The following is a 20232-nucleotide window of genomic DNA, read 5'->3' on the forward strand; positions in this document are numbered from 1 at the left end:
ATGTCATAACTTATAATATAACTTATAATGTCTGGTTTTAGGAACTTTTCAAAGAGTTTCGGCTTAATGTCACTCTCTTTTGTTTTTGGCCTTTTTTTATGCAAGAGAGCAAAATCAAAACATTGACCCATTGGAGCCTAACCGTTGAGGTGCATTCAGTAATGTTGGATAAGTGTAAAACTTCATTTATATAATCGATTGTTTCAATAATGTTCAAACTGATTTTCCACAGCCAAATTACCTCTTGATACAACCGAAACTCACCTCTTGCTCATTACAAGTAACCAGATTTCAAAAAGAAACATGAACCATTTGGTCTAATGATCATTGCCTAGAACTGCAATATCTAAGATTCAAGTTTAGGCATTATCTGTTTCTTCTTGTCTTCAGAAGCTTTATTTGTTTGTTCTCATCTCTCCAGTGAATACAGCCATCAACTCAGCCACAAACTCCTCGTCCTCATCGTGCTTCCTCACGTACCTTTTCAAGAAATCCTGATCTGTACATACCAAAGCAGACGACAGTGAAGGGAGGAGTTCACTTTTGATCAATCCTTTGGAGATGAGAGCTTTGATTACGTTACACCTTGGGACAATCCTCTTCTCCATGCTTAATCCAAGCACCTGAGGAAACAAAGCCACAGCCCTTAGTGGCCAACTCATCTCCTTCACCACAAACTCAGTCTTCCTCTTCACCGTCTCTCCAGCATACCCAATGCTCGCCGGAAGGCGCTTCACCATCATGGCAATCTCATCTCTGCTGAAGCCAAGACCTAGGAATGTTTCAACAGAGTTCAATATATTCTCCTCTGAAAAGCCAAGGCACTGCGGAAACATTTTCACCACTGAGCGGAGCTCCTCGTCTTCAAGGAGCCCACACTCCTTCATGGTTTCGAAACTACGAGTTATCTTCTTCTCAGAGAGTGCAAGAAAAATAGGGAACCTCTTGAACATTACCAAAATATCTTCCGCAGTAAAGCCTAAACGTTTATAGACACTGACTTTCTCTTGCACCGTTTCGTTATTCATTCCCATAACAATCCGCAGAGCTTCAAGAAACCTTGGGGTGGTGGGATCAAAACCCATCTCAACGACCTTCTTGAGAGACTCTTGGAACCTTTCTTTCCCACAGATGTGTGGGCGGTTTGAGATGAGAAGAGGGAACAACATTCGCTGAGGCATGCCCAGTTCTCTCAAAGCAGATATGTTTCTGATTTTGTTCTCCTGCTTACCCCTTTTGGGCAGACATAAAGTGGAAGTACTCTTCTTGTCGGCTTCTATAACCTCTTTGACGAAGTCATAGTACACGGTTAAAGATCTGTCCTTTGACAAGATCCTCGGGACTTTTGAAATAGTCTCAGTGAGCTCAGAGGGTGAAGCTCCTCTAGACAGCAGAAGCTGAAGCTTGGGGGCAATAGACTTTTCAGCGTCTGCTGTAAGCAACAGTGGGTAAGCTGTAATGATGGTGGAGATTTGAGAATCTGTGAAGCCATGACTTTTGAAAAGGTTCAGAACTGAATCAGGACGAGACTTGTCGTCGAAAGTGACTTTCTTTGAGATTGATTCAGCGAGTTTTGGGGTGAAACTCAGGGAATCAACGAGGTAAGAGACTGTAAAGTTCTTGCCTTTGAGACCAGAAGCAGAGGAAGAAGATGCATTTCGCGAAAGATTCAGTGAAACTATAAAGCTAGGCCATTTCTGCAAATCGACGAACCTTCGTTTACCATGGAGAAGCAGTGAATACATGAGGACCCAATGCGATGTTTAAAGCTATTTCGACAGATCTATCTGATTCAATTAGAGCAAAAGGAATCGTCTTTTACTGATAAATCTCGCAATCTCACAACTTACTAGTGACTCTTTGTAGATCAAGTGTAAGCTGAGATCTTCTTCTCTGTTCGTTCACTTTCCAAATCCAAAGTCGCCACACGAAGAAAAACCAAAACCAAAACCAAAATTGGGAGCAAATGCCTTTGTTTTTAGGGCTCAGGAGCAATTCCCTAAATTATTAACGTTACTTAAAAATATATGTTTACATCAATAATTTTTCCTAACTAAAATTTTATTTTAAAAAATAATAACAATATTTTCATATATTTTAGAATTTTAACTATAATTATGAAAATTAGATAAATTATAAATAATCATTTTTTATTTTACTTACCAATGTTTTATTTAAATTTTTGGTTTTATGAAGCTTTGCAAAAATTTACTTCTTATGATATTTTTATTTTTCTGTTTCTATTTAATTAATATAATTATTCATATATGTATATAGATAAAAATTATAAATTAATACTTGATAAATTAATAAACATAATAAATTAGTAAATTTCTCTATTGTTTAGTTAAACTAATTCAAACTATGACACAATCGATAAGGTGATAAAAAATATATTTTTAGAAAATCATATGTAATATATGATCTAACTAACATCATAAACTAATAGTTTATGTATATACATTTTATATAAATACAAATAACGCATTGTATTGTTTGTTTTATATCCACAATAAAATTATCATTATATCTAAACTATATTTAAATTTTTATGAAACATATTTCATATACAATAAATAATACAATAAAAGTAATATGAAACTCATCTCTAAAATTTAACTGATGTATATATACGATAAAATTTATTATTTTTTATTTTATAAAAATATATTATAAAATATAAAAATCTTTAAAAGATATTTTTATAAATTAATAACTCTAAAATGAATAAAATTTCATAGTCTCAACATCATTAATTTATAGAATTTTATTGTATATCTAGAATATATTTCTATTAAATTTTGTTTTAGTTAATACTATAGCCAATATTCTATATCGTGTTCAAATTCAAATAAACTATACAACTTGGAAGCACGATTAGTCATCTATTTACAATGATTAGTGAATTTTTCTATAATCTAAATATTTGTTTTGATGAAAAGTTAAATTTATTAACCATCAAGCAATTTATCTAAATATTCAACTATGCATAAAATTGTATTTTTATTCAAATTTATGTTTTTAAAATACAATAACATAAGTATATTTATAAAATTATTTTTTGACTATTTATACAAAATTTTATAATTTTTCAGTCTAGTGGTTTAGATATCTATTATAATTACCATTATATTATTTTGTTATTTTGAAATATTATATATTTGATTTAATTTTATTGTATGTGATCTAATTTAGTTATATTTTAGATAGTTGATAATAATTAATATAATAATTATAATTAAACAAAAATAAAATATAATTAAATCAAAACAATTTAGTATATAAGTCATTTGTCTAATAACTCATTTAGATAAAAATGGAAATGAACAAACAAATAAAAATTCATTTAGATGAACCATCTAAACGGAGAAACGATCTGTCATGAATATTATCAAGGTGCCTCACTTGTATAGATCATTATCCAGGTGACTCATTTGTATAGATAATCTGAATGAAGATGACAGACGAACAAACAACACCAGTAATGGTTTTCATGAGGATTGCAACTAACTGGTTGTAATTTATATAAGAAATTTAAGAATACTTGTAGTCTCTTTAATTTTTTTTTGGAACTCTACTTGTAGCCTCATATTTGCATTTTTAAGTAAAGAAATCGACCCTGGTTGTGCATTTCCTTTGGATCCGGGCTTACACATATGCTGATATGATTAATGTGGTAAAACCCAAAAAAATCCAGCATATAATAAAACATGATAAAATCAATCACCAATATAACTGACCAAATTTTGACATTCAAACAGAAATAAAAAGCGATCACTACAGACAACTAATTTAAATTATAAAAATTGTCTGAATGACTGCGTAAGATTACCATACTGCTCCGTGTAAAGCCATTAGATGTCTTCATATGATAAGTAAATATTGTTGTCGCTGGGTACATCTCATCTCTTAAAGTGCCTTCTTATTGTACCCTGCAAATGCAACAATCAACTTGATTTAACAAGGTCCAAATTTTTTTTGTTTTTCTTCTTCTTTCCAGTGAAGGTAGCCATCAACTCAGCCACAAGCTTCTTGTCATTGTGCTTCCTCACATACTTGTTTAAGAAAGCTTCATCGGCGATGGCCAAAACAGGCGAGATTGTAGGGAGTTCACTTCCAAGCAATCCTTTCGTCATGAGAGCTTTGATCACGTTACATCTCGGTACAGTCCTCTTCTCCAGGCTGTATCCAAGTACTGCAGGGGTTGAAACCACAGCCTTTAAAGGCCAATTCATCTCCTTCACCAGAAACTCAGTCTTCTCCTTCAACGACTCTGCGGATAATCCAATGAACTGAGGAAAGCGCTTCAAAATCACTGTCAAGTCACCCTTGCTGAATCCAAGGCATAGAAGTGTATCAATGGCCTTCTCCATCTTCTCCTCTGAATAGCTAATACACTGTGGAAACTTCTCAAACAGTGAGAGGATCTCATCTTCCTGTAGTCCACACATCTTAAGGGTTTCAATCGTCTGCGTTACCTTCTTCTCTGAATTATTCAGAAACGGAGGATACTTCTTGAACATTGCCCATACATCTTCCACATCAAAGCCTAACTCTACAAAGAAACTGACTTTATCTTCTACTGCTTTGCTGCTATATCTTTGAACAATGCGTAAGGCTTTGACAAACTTTGAGGTCGTGGGATCAAAACCCATCTCAACAACCTTCTTGAGAGACTCTTTAAACTTCTCATTCCCACAGAGAAGCTGATGATCAGAGATAAGCAAAGGGAGCAACAACCGCTGAGGCACACCGAGATCTCTCAAAGCCGATACATTTCTGAGCTTATTCTCTTGCTGACTCCCCTGCGGCAAAGAAGAAGGACGCAACTTTACATACTCTAAACTCTTATCAGCCTCGATAACATCTCTGACGAAATCGTAATATATGCTGATAGATTTCTCCTTCTTCACTCCCAAGATTCTAGGAACTTTTGAAAGAGTCTCGCTGAGCTCAGAGCTTGAAGCTCCTCTCGACTTCAAAAACTTGAGCTTGGGACTAAGAGATCCCTCAGCATCTGCTGTAAGCAGCCGTGGATAGTTTGTAACGATGCTTGAGAGGTGAGAATCTGTGAACCCGTGACTTCTAAGTAGACTCAAAACAGAATCTGGGTTGCACTTGTCCTCGAGGTTGACCTTCGTGGAGATGGTTTCCGAGAGTTTTCTAGTTAAGCCCAGAGAATGGACGAGGTAGGAGACGGTAAAGGTCTTTCCTTTTCGACCATCTTGAAGAGAGCTCACATCAGAGGAGAAAGCTGATGAATTTCGCAAAAGATTCACGAGATTTAGACGTAGCGGTAACTCGATAGACCTTCTTCCATGGGGTATCAGAGAGAACATGACAGCAGAATAGTAATGATTGAGACCGGACTATCTATTTTATGTTACAGTGTGGAAGAAATCGAAATGCAAAATTGGATTTACCCGAGAGGAGTAGATGAGAATCAAAGACAGAACCAAGAACCGTGATATCTATTTCGGAAGGTGAAAGACCGATCGTAAGGAACTCTTTCATCGATCAGTTAAATCATAGATCGAGCAGCAAAGTTTTGGGGGGGTTTTGGGATGTTAAACCCTAATTTCGTCGTGATTCCAAAATGTCATGATCAAGAGTATGGGCTCTAATGGCCCAGATCATTCAAGATTGAAGCCCGGAATAATTTAGAGGTCTTGAGTACACTTATGCATCGTCCAAGTATATGTAGGATTTGACCAATAACACTTCTGGACGAGGTATTTTGCCCCATACATAATTGATAATTCTTTTAAGTGATACTTATAATACATATATTATAAATTTAAAGATCACAATGAGAAGTTATTTTATCATGGTTTTAATCAGTAGAATCTATAATACCATCTTAGTAGAATCTATCTCTACTATATAAAATCAGCTAAATTAGAGGATTTCTAAGCATGCCACATCAGCACAAATATTTATAGCCAATCAAAGTTATACATCAGCACACTAAACGTGAGTTTTATGAAAAATATTTTGAAGCCCAATTTAGACTCGCGGCCCAAATTCTCTTTCTTCTCCGCCTTGCCAAAGGAAACTCTAACGGCTACCGTTTTTGCGTTCTCTGGTGAAACGCCTTTTCCCACGACAATGAATCATCAACCTTGCTTCATTATTTTCTTCATTAATTTCCCAATACCAAACAAATGTTCTCTTCACCTTCCCCGAGCTTCCCACTATAAAATCAACTCTGCATATAAGAAAAAGCATAAGATATCGCATCCATGATTTTCACCGATGTTGCTACGGGTTGGGAGAGACCCTAATTATCTTCAAGCTCATACATTTTTTGGAAGTTTAACTGCAACACGCAATGGGAAGTCTCTGATTGGTGTAGAGACGGTGCTCATCTACAAACATGTGGGATTCTATTTACTATTCATATATTCTCTCTTTTCAAGAATCAGAACCCCATACTAATTGCATTAACACATGGCTCATCGCCTGATTGTGTTGTTTAGAAGCCACATATGAAAATCTGTATCAGGCTTCCTCTACCAAAGTGATTGTTAGTGAGAAATTCAAAGTTTTATGTGGGATCATATTATTTCATCTGTTAACATCAAAACCAATAAATCTAAGCAATGAAAAACGATGCGCATTTGTGTACTCCCGTTTTCTTATATCTACTTATCAGCACCAGTATGGTGTATATATATGTAAGATCTTAAACTTCCTCTTGAGATTGTGAATGGAACTATTAATGGCAAACCAACTCCAGAGATACGAAGATGGACCAGGAGAGGAAGAAACTGCATAAGGTAACTTGAGGAACACTGTTTTTTTTTCTCTTTAATATTTTGGAAAGAAAAAAACAATTTAACATGTTTCCATGCGTTACACATCAAAGAGAAAAGAGTTCCAAGTTTCTGGCTGATGACCTTGAACAACAATGATATCACTTCCGAGGAGGTAAACTATATGCAGTTTTGGTATCCATTTTGTCTGCAACTCCAATCATAACCATGGAACATAGCTCTAGCTTCATGTCTTTGATGTCAGGACACAGAGTGTCGATCATGTTTCATATGAGACATATCTTTCGACAATGATTTTTTTTAAATCTTCCTACATAACCTTCTTTTTTCGTTGTAGGAAATCAAAAACTGGATTCAGGGTAAAAAAATAAAAATAAAGTCTTCGAAAACTGGAAGAGATAACAAACCAGATTAAGCTGTAAAGGTACATATGTTATTACTATATTTAACTTGAATAGTTTCTCACATGAGAATCTTCATGTTCGTCTTTATTTCAAGAACTCGGATGTTTTGCATTACTTAGTCACTGAGAAACTCATTTGTTCAACGGTTAAATCTTTTTCTCTTAGTCTATGCTCAAGTTTTCACATGTTCAAACCTGATTCTTAATCTTGATTTGATTTATTTCCGAGTTTGACTGAATAGTTCATAATCTTGGTTTCATTCCACGGATTCAGATCTTATGTAGTTTTAAATCTGACAGTCTCCTTGCTCTTACAGCTGTACTTACAGCTGAGTTCCTTCATGCGAACCCTCAACCACTCCTCTACAAATGGCTGCCTCCGATGGAATTTCCGCTGAACTTTTTGCACAGCACACAACCTTTGACAATCTCGGCCTTGGTCGGGCCTCTCAGGTAATTTGAACCTGATAATCACCTTTCCCTTATCTCCATGGAACAGTTATTTGAACTTAAAAATCATCTTCATCATATCTCCTTACAGTTTTGTCGTTATGTATGTATCACTATGGGACGCCTCTTTCGCAACTTTTAGGACGTCTATTTGAACCTAATGATCAACCTGGATGGATGTGATCTAGAAAAAACTTCATATTCATATCAGGATGAAAGTAACAACAGAGCTCCAAAAGTGGTAAGCCAAAGTGAGCAACCATCTGTTTCTACAAGCGATCCGGTAGATGGGGCCACAAAAGTGACGACCGTGGATCAACCAACACCACCCAGCTTTGGAGGAGAAGAGAAGAGTTACAAACGCTACCGTGAATGAAAATTGGAAGTGTAGTAAGCTTTAGTTCCCACTAAGATTTATCTTCGTGCATTACAAACTGTACACTAATTAACTATTTCCATTTTATTTTTAATTTCCATGTTTGGCTTTTTGTTTATAAACTTGCTGCAACCAAGCTCCAACTTGATAGCAATTTTATCTTATTTTTTAATAAAGTACCTTGGACGGCTGTTTACACATTAGAAAATAATCAACTGGTATAATTCAAGCATGAATACATTCAGGTTGTACGTCATTGAACACACTTCGACTTCATACTACACGGAAATCCAAAATCTTATAAGCATTTCCGCACTCCGCGCTTGTGCGGAGGAGAGCCCCCTAGTAATACTAAAAGTTGCTGAACATTAAGTTGTATCCGGTGGTTTAGAAGAATATGAACTTCACAAGTAAAAATATCATATTAAATACAGTACATAACTGTACATGAACATTCACTTTAGAAGAAAAATAAAATGTGACATTTATTGATTTCAAAACTGCATTTTCTCATATATATAAATATGTTATAGTATTCTTGCAGCCAGAATTATAATATTATTAAAATAAAAATAATATTCTTTGTTAAAATATATCCTCTTCGTAAATAAGTGTATGCTCTTTATTCACCAAAAGATAAACATTTAAAAAGAAAAGGATACACTATTATAAACGATTACAAATAATAATTCATTGCAAACCAATATTATAACAAAAACACACACAAAATGCAATTTAATTTACCACCTGCTACATATTTTATAACTAATCGAAAATAGTGAATAAAAGTTAGTATTCAGTGTGGCTTTTTTTTGTTTCCATTATAGTTAGTTAGTGCTACATTATATATAAATACACACTTAAATCAAACATTATTTACATGAAACTGGCTATATGCTCCAAATCAAATTTCTTTTTGAATCCGCTTCTCCATGACATAAAAGATGAGCGGGTTTAAACACCAACTTCGGTGTATTCATAAAATGTAGACATATTATAAGATCAAAAGCTAAGTTGTGCATATACCAAATTTTTAAGAAATATTCCAAATTTATAGAAAGCAAAAAGTAGGAAAAAAAACTACTAAAGGTACTATTAAACATTAAAATTAAATTAAATACAAAGTAAAAATATGCACATATTAATAATAATTATAAATAAATTTAACCTATACTAAAAGGTGAATATGAAGTGTTTCTAACATGTCCACGTAGGCTAATATATTTGATCAATCAAGACATTCCAATAATACACGCTGGCAAAAGACACGAAGCTCTTGCTTTCGTATGGGCTCTGCTGTGTTTCGATAGCTTCGTCGGTTAGTATTGGGCTTTGCTACCCAATTCAATTAAAAAAAAATTCAACCCAAGACAGATAACACGAGGCTCTACGCTTCTCACTCTTCGTCTTCACCGTTTCTTCACCATCGTTTCAGTTCTCTCGATCCAGAACTCCACAATCAATTTGATTGAGTTCATGTTGTGATCGTTTTAGTAAGTCAGAAATCGAACATGAGAGTGAGATTCTTCTCGATAATTTTGAATCTCATATTCTTATATCACTGATTTACTCTGATTCTGATTGAGATCTGCTGCTGTAGATCACTATTCTGTGGTGTCAATTTTTGAATTGTAGATCTCAAATTATTGGATTGCTGATTTGCTCTTATTTGATTGGATTATATTCATCGTGTACCTTCACGTCTGTTCCCATCTTGGGTATGTTCCAAGGCAAGAGATAACAGATATCCAAAATCATCGGGTGGTTTCATCTGAGGAGCTCAGTGTGAGAAACTCATCGCAGTGCCAGTAACATTTAACATCGCGTGCTTTGGCTACTAAAACTTAGCGAGGCGTTCGTTCGTTTATGCGATTAATCAGCTTGGTAGATGTGAACCTATGTAAGCTTTATTCTTCTCTTTGTTCCTGAAAATTCAACATCTCTTGGCTTCCTTCAAAAAACTTTTTTTTGCTGGTTTGTTAACGAGATTTAACAATCATTTATATCGTGTAGCTGATGAATCTAGAGATAGCGATGGAAAAAAGAAATAAAAATCAAAGATTGTTGGTCATGGGATGGATATGTTCCCATATGTGTCTATGTTCCGATATGTGTCTTAGGACGAAAGATGGATCGATATTCCATGTACTCTCCTCTGTACTTATATATTTTGATTTTCAAAGTATTGAATTTTATGCATTTCCTCTACTCATCTCCTAATATTGTTGTGATCTCTTCTTATCACAGAGGAGATGCTGGATAACTGGTCTCAGAAGATATTCAGTCATAACGGTCCCTGGATCGCTTCTTTGTGTTTCATGGTATGCGATGTTTCTCATATAGTTTCACCATTTGCATTTTAAAACTCCTATTAGCTGTTTCAACATCAAATATATTTGCTACATTTAGGTGAGCAGATTCCAAATCTTCCATGCGTGTATCTAAGGGTGGAGGAGATATGAGAGTGTAATTATGGACCAAGGGATGACTAGGCTTTTGCTGTCTTATCTTAATTCCATCTCAAAGGAGGACCCAGTAGCATGAAACAGTAGTAGAATAAGTTGATCAGTCATTTCAAGGAGCGCTAAAGGTAAGAACATGTGCTTTTGAGTTTTGGCTTTGTTGTGAACAGGGTTGATCTTCATGTTTTATGTTTTGGTTGTTTACACATTATTGAAGTTTTTGTTTACAGGTTGGACGTATAAATTGCAAAACAAAATCTTCTCTTTGCAAACAACTTGGCATAGCTGTGTTTCTCCAGTCCCTCACTTCGCTCAGGTGTTTTCTCCTAACGTCACCGGTGTCATCAGGTAGTAAGTGGTCATCCTGGCTCATATCTAAAGAAATACCTTAATTTAAATACACGTCCACAGTTAACGTACCTACTTTACAGGTTCTGTGTTGTTTAACTGGCTGTTAACTAAGGCAACTTGCCATGTTTGTGGTCTCGACAAGGAGCTGACAAAACTCAGCAAGAAAGATGCAGCCACTCTGGTTCTTGTGGAGGTTTGTTCTTACTCCAACACTCCATTTAGCTTGCGATTAAAAACTGTTACGCTTACTCTGACCCTCGATCCTCAAACATATTACCGATGTAAGTGGCGATGCAGGATAGGAGCTACCAAGCTGCCTTGAAGTACTAGGTGGGAAGTAACACATTTTTCATTGGAGATATCTTCTGGCACTGAGGTAGAGGTGGGTAATCTAAGTTTTAAAAATCTCTCTTTCGCACTGGTCTTAAATGACACACATGTCCAACTGTGTCTCAGAGTAGCAGAAGCAGCCAAGCTCCACTCGTGGATGCTCAACCTGGACAAGCAACAGTATCTGCCAGTTACATGGTTGATGCGGCGAAGAGAGCAATGGGTGTTGATGAAGCCAAGCTGCCCGGTTTTGAAGAGGACAAAGGAATAGCCGCAAACGCCCATTTGAAATAACTATTTTCTTATGTTTTTCTTGCTTTGATCTTTGGTTGTGTCTTGAATTATCTGCTAACTATCTCCCAACAGGAGAAGAGTTGCTTGGATTTTAAATAAAGGGAACATTGACGGGTCTTTTGCATTTCTGGAAAATAAGCATGTTCTTAACTTAATGCATTTGTATATGTTCACATAGCAACACTATCGTCGACTTGATATCAAGATTGAAAATGTTAACAATCTCATCTCGAGGTTTTTTATTGATTAATTGATAGCAGCATCAAACTAAATTTATGAGTTTTAAACACACTCTTACATGACTTGCAGGAGGACAAAAACAATCTCTCACTCCCGCTTCAAAGAAAGAGAAACAACACCTGGCTTTGTTAGGAGTTCCAAAAACAACATCCTCGTGCTCCAGTCAGTTTCTTCTCAAGTTTCTTTTTCTCAAACAGTTATTTTACAAAGTCTACTTTATGGCATCTAAAACCTGCGCATTTTTTTAACAATAAAATTAAAGCTTCAAATTAAGTCTACTTACAGATACGCCACGATCAAAAACAATAAACAAAAACCATCAAAGACCAAACATAAGATATAGCCCCATATAACATTATACGAAGATACACAATAGACATCCACTATGAATAAAATTTAAATAACATCCCTAACTAATTTTCTAACCTCACTATCATCTTCCTCCTTATCCAAAATACAAGTTTTAAGATCAAACAGCAAAACACAACTTCACAAACACACCATCACGTCCAAAGATTTAGATAAAGTAACAATAACGTCAACGACCCCGCGCAAGCGCGGGGGCACCCCCCTAGTATATTTAAAATTTATAATCGTAGCGTGGACATGGGATCTAGTGTAATTAAATATCCTCTGGTTTCAAGGATAACAACACTTCCAAATTACAAGCAAATAATAATGGATTTTAGGTTTTTCATAAGACAAAATAAGTAAAAAAAGTCCAATTACTTAGGTGAATAATTTGCTGGAATATTTATGAGTAGTCAAAAAGCATCATTCTTACCAATAAGCCATAGCCAATCTAAAGCAACTCCTGCAAATATTCCTCCTAACAGAAAAATCACCAACAAATTTCCTAATGCATTCTGCTCCGGACCCTTCACAAAAGCAAAATCAATTTTTATTTTTACAAAACCCAACAAATATGAGATTGATTCTTATTTTCCTTTTTGCATTTGTGTTTGAATATTAAAACACACTGTTCTCTACATCAAAGCATACACTAGATTTAAGCTTTTTCAAAATTGTAGATACGACTAGTATACGACTTGACGAAAGCATAATATTTTAGTTTTCTTATAGAGTTTCTGCGAAGTGTAACGCCAACGCCAGTAAAAGTTATTTTCATATGTATTTTATATTTGCATTGTTTGTAAAAAACGTTTCACATAATATATTTTGAACATGTATACGGAAGCAGAACGCAAATTTTAGCGTTTGACACATTTTCGTTTATTTTTTTCCAATGATATTTGGTAACAAAAGCAACGGAAACAAAAATGAACAACTAAATCTGTAATCTTTATGCAGGAAAAGGTTAAAATAGTTTACCTTGTAGCCTTTAGGAGCTGCGCTGAGAATGCAAACTGTGAGATGTCCATTAGTTAATCCCAAAACAGAAGTGAGCATTATCATCCATCCTTGATCAGCATACTTTGCGGTGAAGTAGAACGCAGGAATGAGGAAATAGCGTGACAAAACAGCAACTGTGAGACCCTTTCTATTCTCAAGCTTGAGCCATTTCACCAGCGGCGTATACCTCCCGATCAAGTCCCAGGAATTGTACATCGCTACTAGGACAAGCGTGTACCAAGGGCCTAGCCCGTGTTGTCCAGTGTTCTCGTATAAGAACCCGGGAAAAATGGACAATGTTAAAACATAGATGAGGGCTAGATTAAGAGCATAGTCTATGTTTTGAAGCAATAGCTCTTTGTTGCTTAGTCTTTGATTCTTGGAATCATCATCAGTCCCCATAGAAGAATCAAGAAGCTATTAAGAATAGAGATTAATATAAAACAAGTATCAAGAAAGAGTTTCTGAGAATCAGAATGTGGAAAAAGATAAATAATTCTGATTAATCTAAAGTTACCACATCAGATTGATTTTGGATACCAGCAGCAGCCAGATCAGCAGAAACAGTTTTGGAACCTTCAGAAGCTGCTTTTCTTCGATAATACTTAACGATGGGGAGTTTTGGAAACACATACGCGTAATGCAGCACGCACAGAAACTCAATGAATGTTGATATTGCTAAGAATATCACTGCCAAAAGGAAAAACAAAAAAATCGCAAAGCAAGAAATGTTATCGGGTTTGGGAATTAAAATCTTTCCAAAAATGGTAAACTCACTTGCTCCTTTCCGTTGTCCATCGTTTGAGTTGTCAAAAGCTGCTTTAGTTATTAGCCTAAGTGCTGACGTTAGTGCGCCAGCTACAGCCAAACCGCCCATGAATGACTACAAAGAATCAAGAAGATGTGTATCTACTAAATCAGTTTAATCTAAACCGAGATCTTGAAATCTGATGCAAGTTGATAAACCTGGATGAGTTCAGGGCACATCAATGCTAAATCGCCGATCATTCCTCCTTGGACGGTAGCATCCGCGAGGCCAAAAGAAGCAACGATTGCGCATAAACCAATATAAGGTCCGATTCCACCGTGACCTTTTGTTAAGAAATCCAACTGTTTTGAGCTCTATTTTAGTCTCGTGTCCACAATCAAAATCATGTTTTATTATAGGGCGTACAACTTACGATTATTAGCAAGAACGTGGATATTGTGAATAGAATGTAACCAAAGAGGTTACGCTTCCTGGTATTGATTTTTGATTCGTGGTAAGCAAGAATCAAGATGGTTCCAAGCGCAAACGGTTGGTATACAAGTGTTAGTACCCTTGAGGGATGATAATCCTACAAATAAACATTAAAAGTTTTCTGCGGCTTCTTAGATAAACCGAAAGAAAACATCAGTTTTCAAAAACCAATTCTGATACGAACCGGGAAAATTTGGTAGTAGTAATCTGCAATAGTGAGCATACTGTTCCAAGAAACGAGAGATCCGATTCCAAGAATACAGCAAACAACCTTTGCTTGAAACTTCCCCTGTTTATAAAATATTCAGATATAAACAGGATTTTTGGATCTCAGTTCTGGGGTTTGTGGAAACTTACCTGAAGCTTCAAAGGAGCTTGGTTCTCGTAGCTATCAGCCATTTTCAAATAGTTTTAGAGAGATCACAAGAATATAACCCTGTTTTAAGAATCAAGAACTAGATCTAACACTAGATGATGCTTTTTTTCTTCTTCTTTGTTTTAAGAGAGAGCTACATATAACCTACTTTGAACTTAGCAGTTGAGGATTTTTCAGAGTCAACGGGGTTGTTGATTTTGTTACAGGCAAAGGTTTCATGTAGTTCAAAACAAGCTTCTTAAATAGTGGAGATGAATCTGTCAAAATAATTGTGACTTAAGGTTTGAGTAGATATAATAAGACTCGGAAGGAAAAAAAAGAAAGAAAAGAAACAGAGATTAAAGAATCCAAAGTTTGTAAGCTTTTTGCTCTTATATATGTGATCGAGAAAATGGGACCGCAACTCTGTTTTGTTTTTGAAATATTCATAAATTTTTTGTCATCTGATATTTTACTGAAGATCCATAATACAAGCCAAATAAATGAGTCAAAAGCTCAAAAGAAATCCAACCGTGCCTATTTTTTTTTTGGTTTTGTTTCTGGCCGTTTTGTTTATCATCTATTTTTCTAGTATTTGGCGTTTTTTTTTGTTTTGGCTCCTCCCGTCAACTTTCTTAGGGTTTGGATAGCTAGTTTTGACTTCTCGAGAAACTTCAGAAGTTATGAATGGCTCCCTTATTGATTTCGTAAGGAGGCTGTCTCCTTTACATTAGTATACATATATAACGATAATCCTAAAATATACAACAAGCTTTACAAAACTGATAGTTCAATAGGCTCAATACCTTTCCTCAAAGTGGAGTGTGGATTTTGAACACACCCAACTTACAGAGAAAAGTTTCGAACTCTTTCTTTCCCAATGCTTTTGTCATTGTATCACCAACTGTGTCTTTGTGGAAACATATGTTGTTACTATCGTACATCGTGTGAGCTCATCGTGAATGAAGTGACAATCGTTTTCTATATGCTTTATATGTGCGTGAAAGACCGGATTGGTTGCAAGTTGAATAGCTAGACTATCCGAGTGAAGCAGAGTATGAGCAGAGCAATTGATTCCGTTCCGAATGTGGGAACTGGGAAGCAGCTCTCGTGAGAACATAACAACATATCAAACATTACACGCAAAATACGATCATTTTAAGAAAAACTTAAAAAAGAAACAAAAATTGGAATAATGATATTTTGATTTGTTTTACTCGAAATATATAACACCTACTTATTTTACTATTTCATATACTTTAATTTTTTAATAAAATAGGTATTATGATATAATTATATTAATTTTTAGTGATAAATGCACTATGAAAACAGACATTAAAGTACTAATAATTTTTTTTATGGTTATTATGGCTTTTGATATTACTAAAAAATTTCTAACATCACAAAATCTCGTTTCTATTATGTTTCAGTCAAAAGATCATTAACTTATTATAATCTGTATGTATTACATCATACCAATTAAACTAATACTAGAATTTATCCCGCACATTCGTGCGGAAATTTTTCATTTTATAAACTTTGACATTACCATACAATTTTTGAATATATATGATTTATATTTTAGTGTAATGTATTATATAACTATTAAATTTTATTGTTTATGTTTTTTATTATTTTATTAATATATAGTGATTTTGTTTATGTCTTTTACTCTTTTATTAATTGTTATTACATTTTCAAGTTTGGTATAATTAATATATAATTTGAAATAATCAAATTAAGAATCTTCTTCAACATATGATATTTTGAAAAATATATAGCTGTAGAAATAAAATTTAACATATGTTAATAACTTTATTTTGGTATAAAATATTATGTAGTTAACTTATTTTAACCCGTTTAATGTTAAATGATAATTTATATATGAAAGCTTTTCTAAAAAATTAAATAAGTTAATTTAGCAGTTTAATATATTTTTTCATATTTTTATATAATACTTCTACTTTAATATAATACAGATTATAATTATAAATTTGTAAAAAGTAGCATAGAACTTTTTTTGTTTTATAATAAAATTTAATCAATATTAATTTAAATTATATCATTAATTACGAAATTAATTAAACATTATTTAATTAAAAAATATTTAAAAAGCTTAGTAAGATTTTGTTAGATTTTTCTCAGCAGATTTTTCTATAACTAAAAATAAGATTCAAATTTATTGTTAAAATAGATTTATTATAATATTCTTATTGATTATTATGTTATATTATGTTATTAATGAAATGGACCTATTGTGACTTTTTTATGGTGGATAAAAATAGTACTTCTCTTTTAATAGAGAAGACTAGATTTTGATCCGCGCTTAAGAAGCGCGGGTATTTTTTTGGTGGCCGTAAACTCAAATATTAAATGAATTTCTGTTTATTATTAGATATCTAAAATATTTAAAAGTTGTTCTATTATTATTATTTCAGTCAGGTACAATGTTTTCATTGAATTTTCATATCCGAATCAGACTTGTGGTCGAACCGTAAGATCTAGTAACTCATATATAGTGGGACAAAATATAATAAAATGAATATAGTAAAAATATCAGAAAATCAAAAAGACCGTTATTAACCCACTGAAAAAAATATAATTTGTTTTTTTGTTTTATAAATTTTTGATATATTAATATATATTTGACTTGTATAAGAAATTTCTTTTAACAAATAATGTTAAGTTTATTTATAACTATATTAATTATCAATCTACCAAAATAGTGAAGCAAGTATTATTTCATTTCCTTTTTTAATTTTCTATCAAACTATTATCAATTTTGAGTAAAATTGGTTTAGTATTGGTTTAATTTCTCTTTTTTTGAGTAAAATATAAAAATAAAGAAAATGGACATCAGGATAAACATGTATTATATTTTTAACATGTTTTTCTTTAGGTTTTGGTTAATTGATTTTTATAGTTATCTGCAAATATATATATATATATAATAATTCATTAAAGATATAAACAGTCTTAACCATTCTAACTTTCAATATGAAAGTTCGAATGCAAAAAATCACTTCGCAAATAATAATAAAGATCAGATAAAATTAATAACTCATGCTAAAACATACCATACATATTTCAGATTTATGTTACTTTAGTGTTAATTTCAGCTATCTCAAAATAGTATATCAAATTATACTTAAAATTGAATATTTTAAATAAATATTTATTTTGAAATATTTATTTATGTTTTAACTACATAGACTCATATTGAAATAGACGTAGAATTAAACATTTGAATTACTTATTTAAGTTTGAAACTAGATAGAGATCCTCGCATACAGATATTTTTTGTGAAGTCTTCAAGAAAATTATTCAACTTATACGATATGATTTACAAGATTTTGGTTTATATGGTATAGTTTAATTTAGATGATATTAAAGTAAATATATTTTTTAATCTGAATATCTATCAAATAAGACTTCCTATTCATATGGTTTTATGATCATTTATATCTTGTTATAAAGTTTAACCATTAATCACAAAATTTTCAGTGTAGAATTTTTACAGTTTTGTTAATTTGTAATCATTTAAAAATTGAAAATATAACATATAACATATACTAAAAATTTAAATTTTATCATATGATTAATGTGATTTTTTTAATTTATTTTGATAATGTAAAAAATATGAAAGATGATATACAAATTTTTATTATTTTAAATCATTAATTATCATCTATCTTATTAAAACTCAAGTACAAAATGAGATTGTTTGGTAATGTGGATAGTAGTTAAAAAAATTGTACTGTTTGAAAACATGGATAATAGTAAGTTAGAAAAAAAATAATGGGCTTATGCTACTAAAAAAATTGAAAGTCTATTACATTATATTAAAAACTAATAGGTATATGTTACTTGATATATATATTCAAATCAAAATAATAACTTAAAATTGATTTATATCAAAAATTCATTCAAAAATATACATATATTCAAATTTTGATTTTTACTAACATATTTTCCAATAACTATTATAAAAATGTTTTCAATATATTTAAAAAATACAATACAAAGCCTAATTTCAAACACCAACTTAAATTATGGTTTTTATATTTCACATTTAATTTTAAAATATAATATATATGATTATTTATATGATTGTACATATAAAATATTATTAATTATAAGAAAACTTATTTGATGGTACATATAAAATATGATTAATTATATGATAACACATATTTTGTAACCTATGATAACATATATATATATATATATATATATTAGTGATTATGGGTGGGCGTGTTCGGGTTCGTTTTCGGGTCTTTTTGGGATTTCGTGTTCAGTTCAGATCTTTGAGGATTTGGTTCTGATTTAGATAACCAATTTAAATAGGTTTGGTTTAAATATTTGGATAGAGAATTAATAATTATTTAAGTATTTTTGGAGTTTTGAATATTTTTAACTATTTAAGATATTTACGTTTAATTAGTTGTATATATTTTCAAGCATTTATGTGAACTTAAAAGTATCATATATATTCTGGACGTTTTTATATATATTAAAAATAATTCGGTTCAGATCGGATTAGGTTTCAATTCTTCAAATACCAAAATTTTGAATAATTCGGATATTTAATCAATTCTGGTTCGGATTTAGTACTACTTATTTGGATTGGGATCAGATCGGTTTGATTCTTCGAATTTGAGTTTTTTGCCCAACCCTAAATAATGACATAAAAAGCAAATAGCATCATACATCATTTTTTTTTAAATACACCCGCACGGGTGTGCGGATTAAAATCTAGTATATATTTAAATTACATTTGGCAACAAAACCGATGCAGTGAGCTTGAAATCTCTAGAGATGAGTAAAAGAGATCTTGTGAGAGAAGAGATCATGTGAGAGAAAAGATATGATGAGATATTTTTGGTAGATTCATAACAGATTTAGGAAAGATATCTCGCAGTTTTGGAAGATTCCATATTTTAGTGATCTAAAACAGAATAACTGAAAATGCAGGATGTGTAATCAACATAATATATATAGAACATAAATAATATTGGGAAAATTGCTAAAAGAGAACAAAAAAAAGGTTGTTGTCCCTTTAGTATAAAACCAACATAAAATTGTCTCAATAGTATAATTTTTCTCATAATCTCAAAACTAACCCTATATTTAATCTAATTAAACACAATTTAAAAGTTAATTTGAATTTTAAAAAAAAAAGTTAATGGAAAAAAGGTAAAAAACAGTTGAAAGGCAATCGAAAAAAAAAGAGGTATAGATATGCATCATAGAAAACAAGAGTTTGTGAGAAGAATCAAAAGAAAAACTATGGAAAAACCATAGATTGATGAAGAAGAGAAGGAATAATCGTTTTTTTTTTAATTTTTTAAGTAAAATCGTCCATAACACGTTTTAGAAAGTTAAAATATTTCTAAGAGATTTTTAGAATATTTTCTTAACTGAAATTTCATTAATTTTCGCAAAAATCAAGTATTCTTATCCGTAGAAGGCGACTTCTAAAAGTTTAGAAGAATGATAAAAACTCTGAATACACTTTCTACTTTGAGTAGACGTAAGATTACATTGTAGAAAACACATTCCTCGAAATTTAGAATACTTTATAAAAGTAGAAGATGCATTC

At 32.4% G+C, this 20232-nt stretch overlaps 3 protein-coding genes and 1 long non-coding RNA gene across 7 annotated transcripts; 1 reads left to right on the forward strand and 3 right to left on the reverse strand.

The window, feature by feature from the left end:
* Window positions 1-201: 201 nt before the first annotated feature.
* LOC103838031 (transcription termination factor MTERF15, mitochondrial-like) lies at window positions 202-3397 on the reverse strand. The gene has a single exon (XM_009114444.3). The coding sequence runs from the start codon at window positions 1743-1745 to the stop codon at window positions 396-398; it is 1350 nt and encodes a 449-aa protein (XP_009112692.1). The 5' UTR covers window positions 1746-3397; the 3' UTR covers window positions 202-395.
* Window positions 3398-3701: 304 nt separating this feature from the next.
* On the reverse strand, window positions 3702-5619 carry LOC103838032. Its single transcript, XM_033279654.1, has 2 exons — window positions 5402-5619; window positions 3702-5365 (listed from the first exon to the last, which is right to left on the reverse strand). Exon 2 carries the CDS (start codon window positions 5337-5339, stop codon window positions 3948-3950), a length of 1392 nt encoding a protein of 463 aa, XP_033135545.1. The 5' UTR covers window positions 5340-5365; window positions 5402-5619; the 3' UTR covers window positions 3702-3947.
* A 403-nt stretch (window positions 5620-6022) lies between these two features.
* LOC103838033 lies at window positions 6023-11766 on the forward strand. 4 transcript variants are annotated; one of them, XR_627027.3, is made up of 9 exons: window positions 6023-7632; window positions 7721-9905; window positions 10019-10150; window positions 10253-10326; window positions 10415-10595; window positions 10698-10815; window positions 10899-11011; window positions 11105-11200; window positions 11275-11559. It is a non-coding gene; the product is annotated as an uncharacterized LOC103838033 (long non-coding RNA). The 4 variants fall into 4 exon arrangements; XR_004451243.1 differs by lacking the exon at window positions 6023-7632 and adding an exon at window positions 11752-11766 and having other exon boundaries at window positions 8506-9905; window positions 11275-11676; XR_627030.3 differs by lacking the exon at window positions 6023-7632 and having other exon boundaries at window positions 9308-9905; window positions 11116-11200.
* On the reverse strand, window positions 11610-17121 carry LOC103838034 (equilibrative nucleotide transporter 3). Its single transcript, XM_033279655.1, has 8 exons — window positions 14633-17121; window positions 14460-14564; window positions 14217-14372; window positions 14002-14145; window positions 13813-13918; window positions 13553-13725; window positions 13015-13452; window positions 11610-12560 (listed from the first exon to the last, which is right to left on the reverse strand). Exons 1-8 carry the CDS (start codon window positions 14672-14674, stop codon window positions 12447-12449), a joined length of 1278 nt encoding a protein of 425 aa, XP_033135546.1. The 5' UTR covers window positions 14675-17121; the 3' UTR covers window positions 11610-12446.
* Window positions 17122-20232: the final 3111 nt, after the last annotated feature.

This window comes from Brassica rapa, chromosome A09 (assembly GCF_000309985.2).
Source record: "Brassica rapa cultivar Chiifu-401-42 chromosome A09, CAAS_Brap_v3.01, whole genome shotgun sequence".
Taxonomy (NCBI): Eukaryota; Viridiplantae; Streptophyta; class Magnoliopsida; order Brassicales; family Brassicaceae; genus Brassica; species Brassica rapa.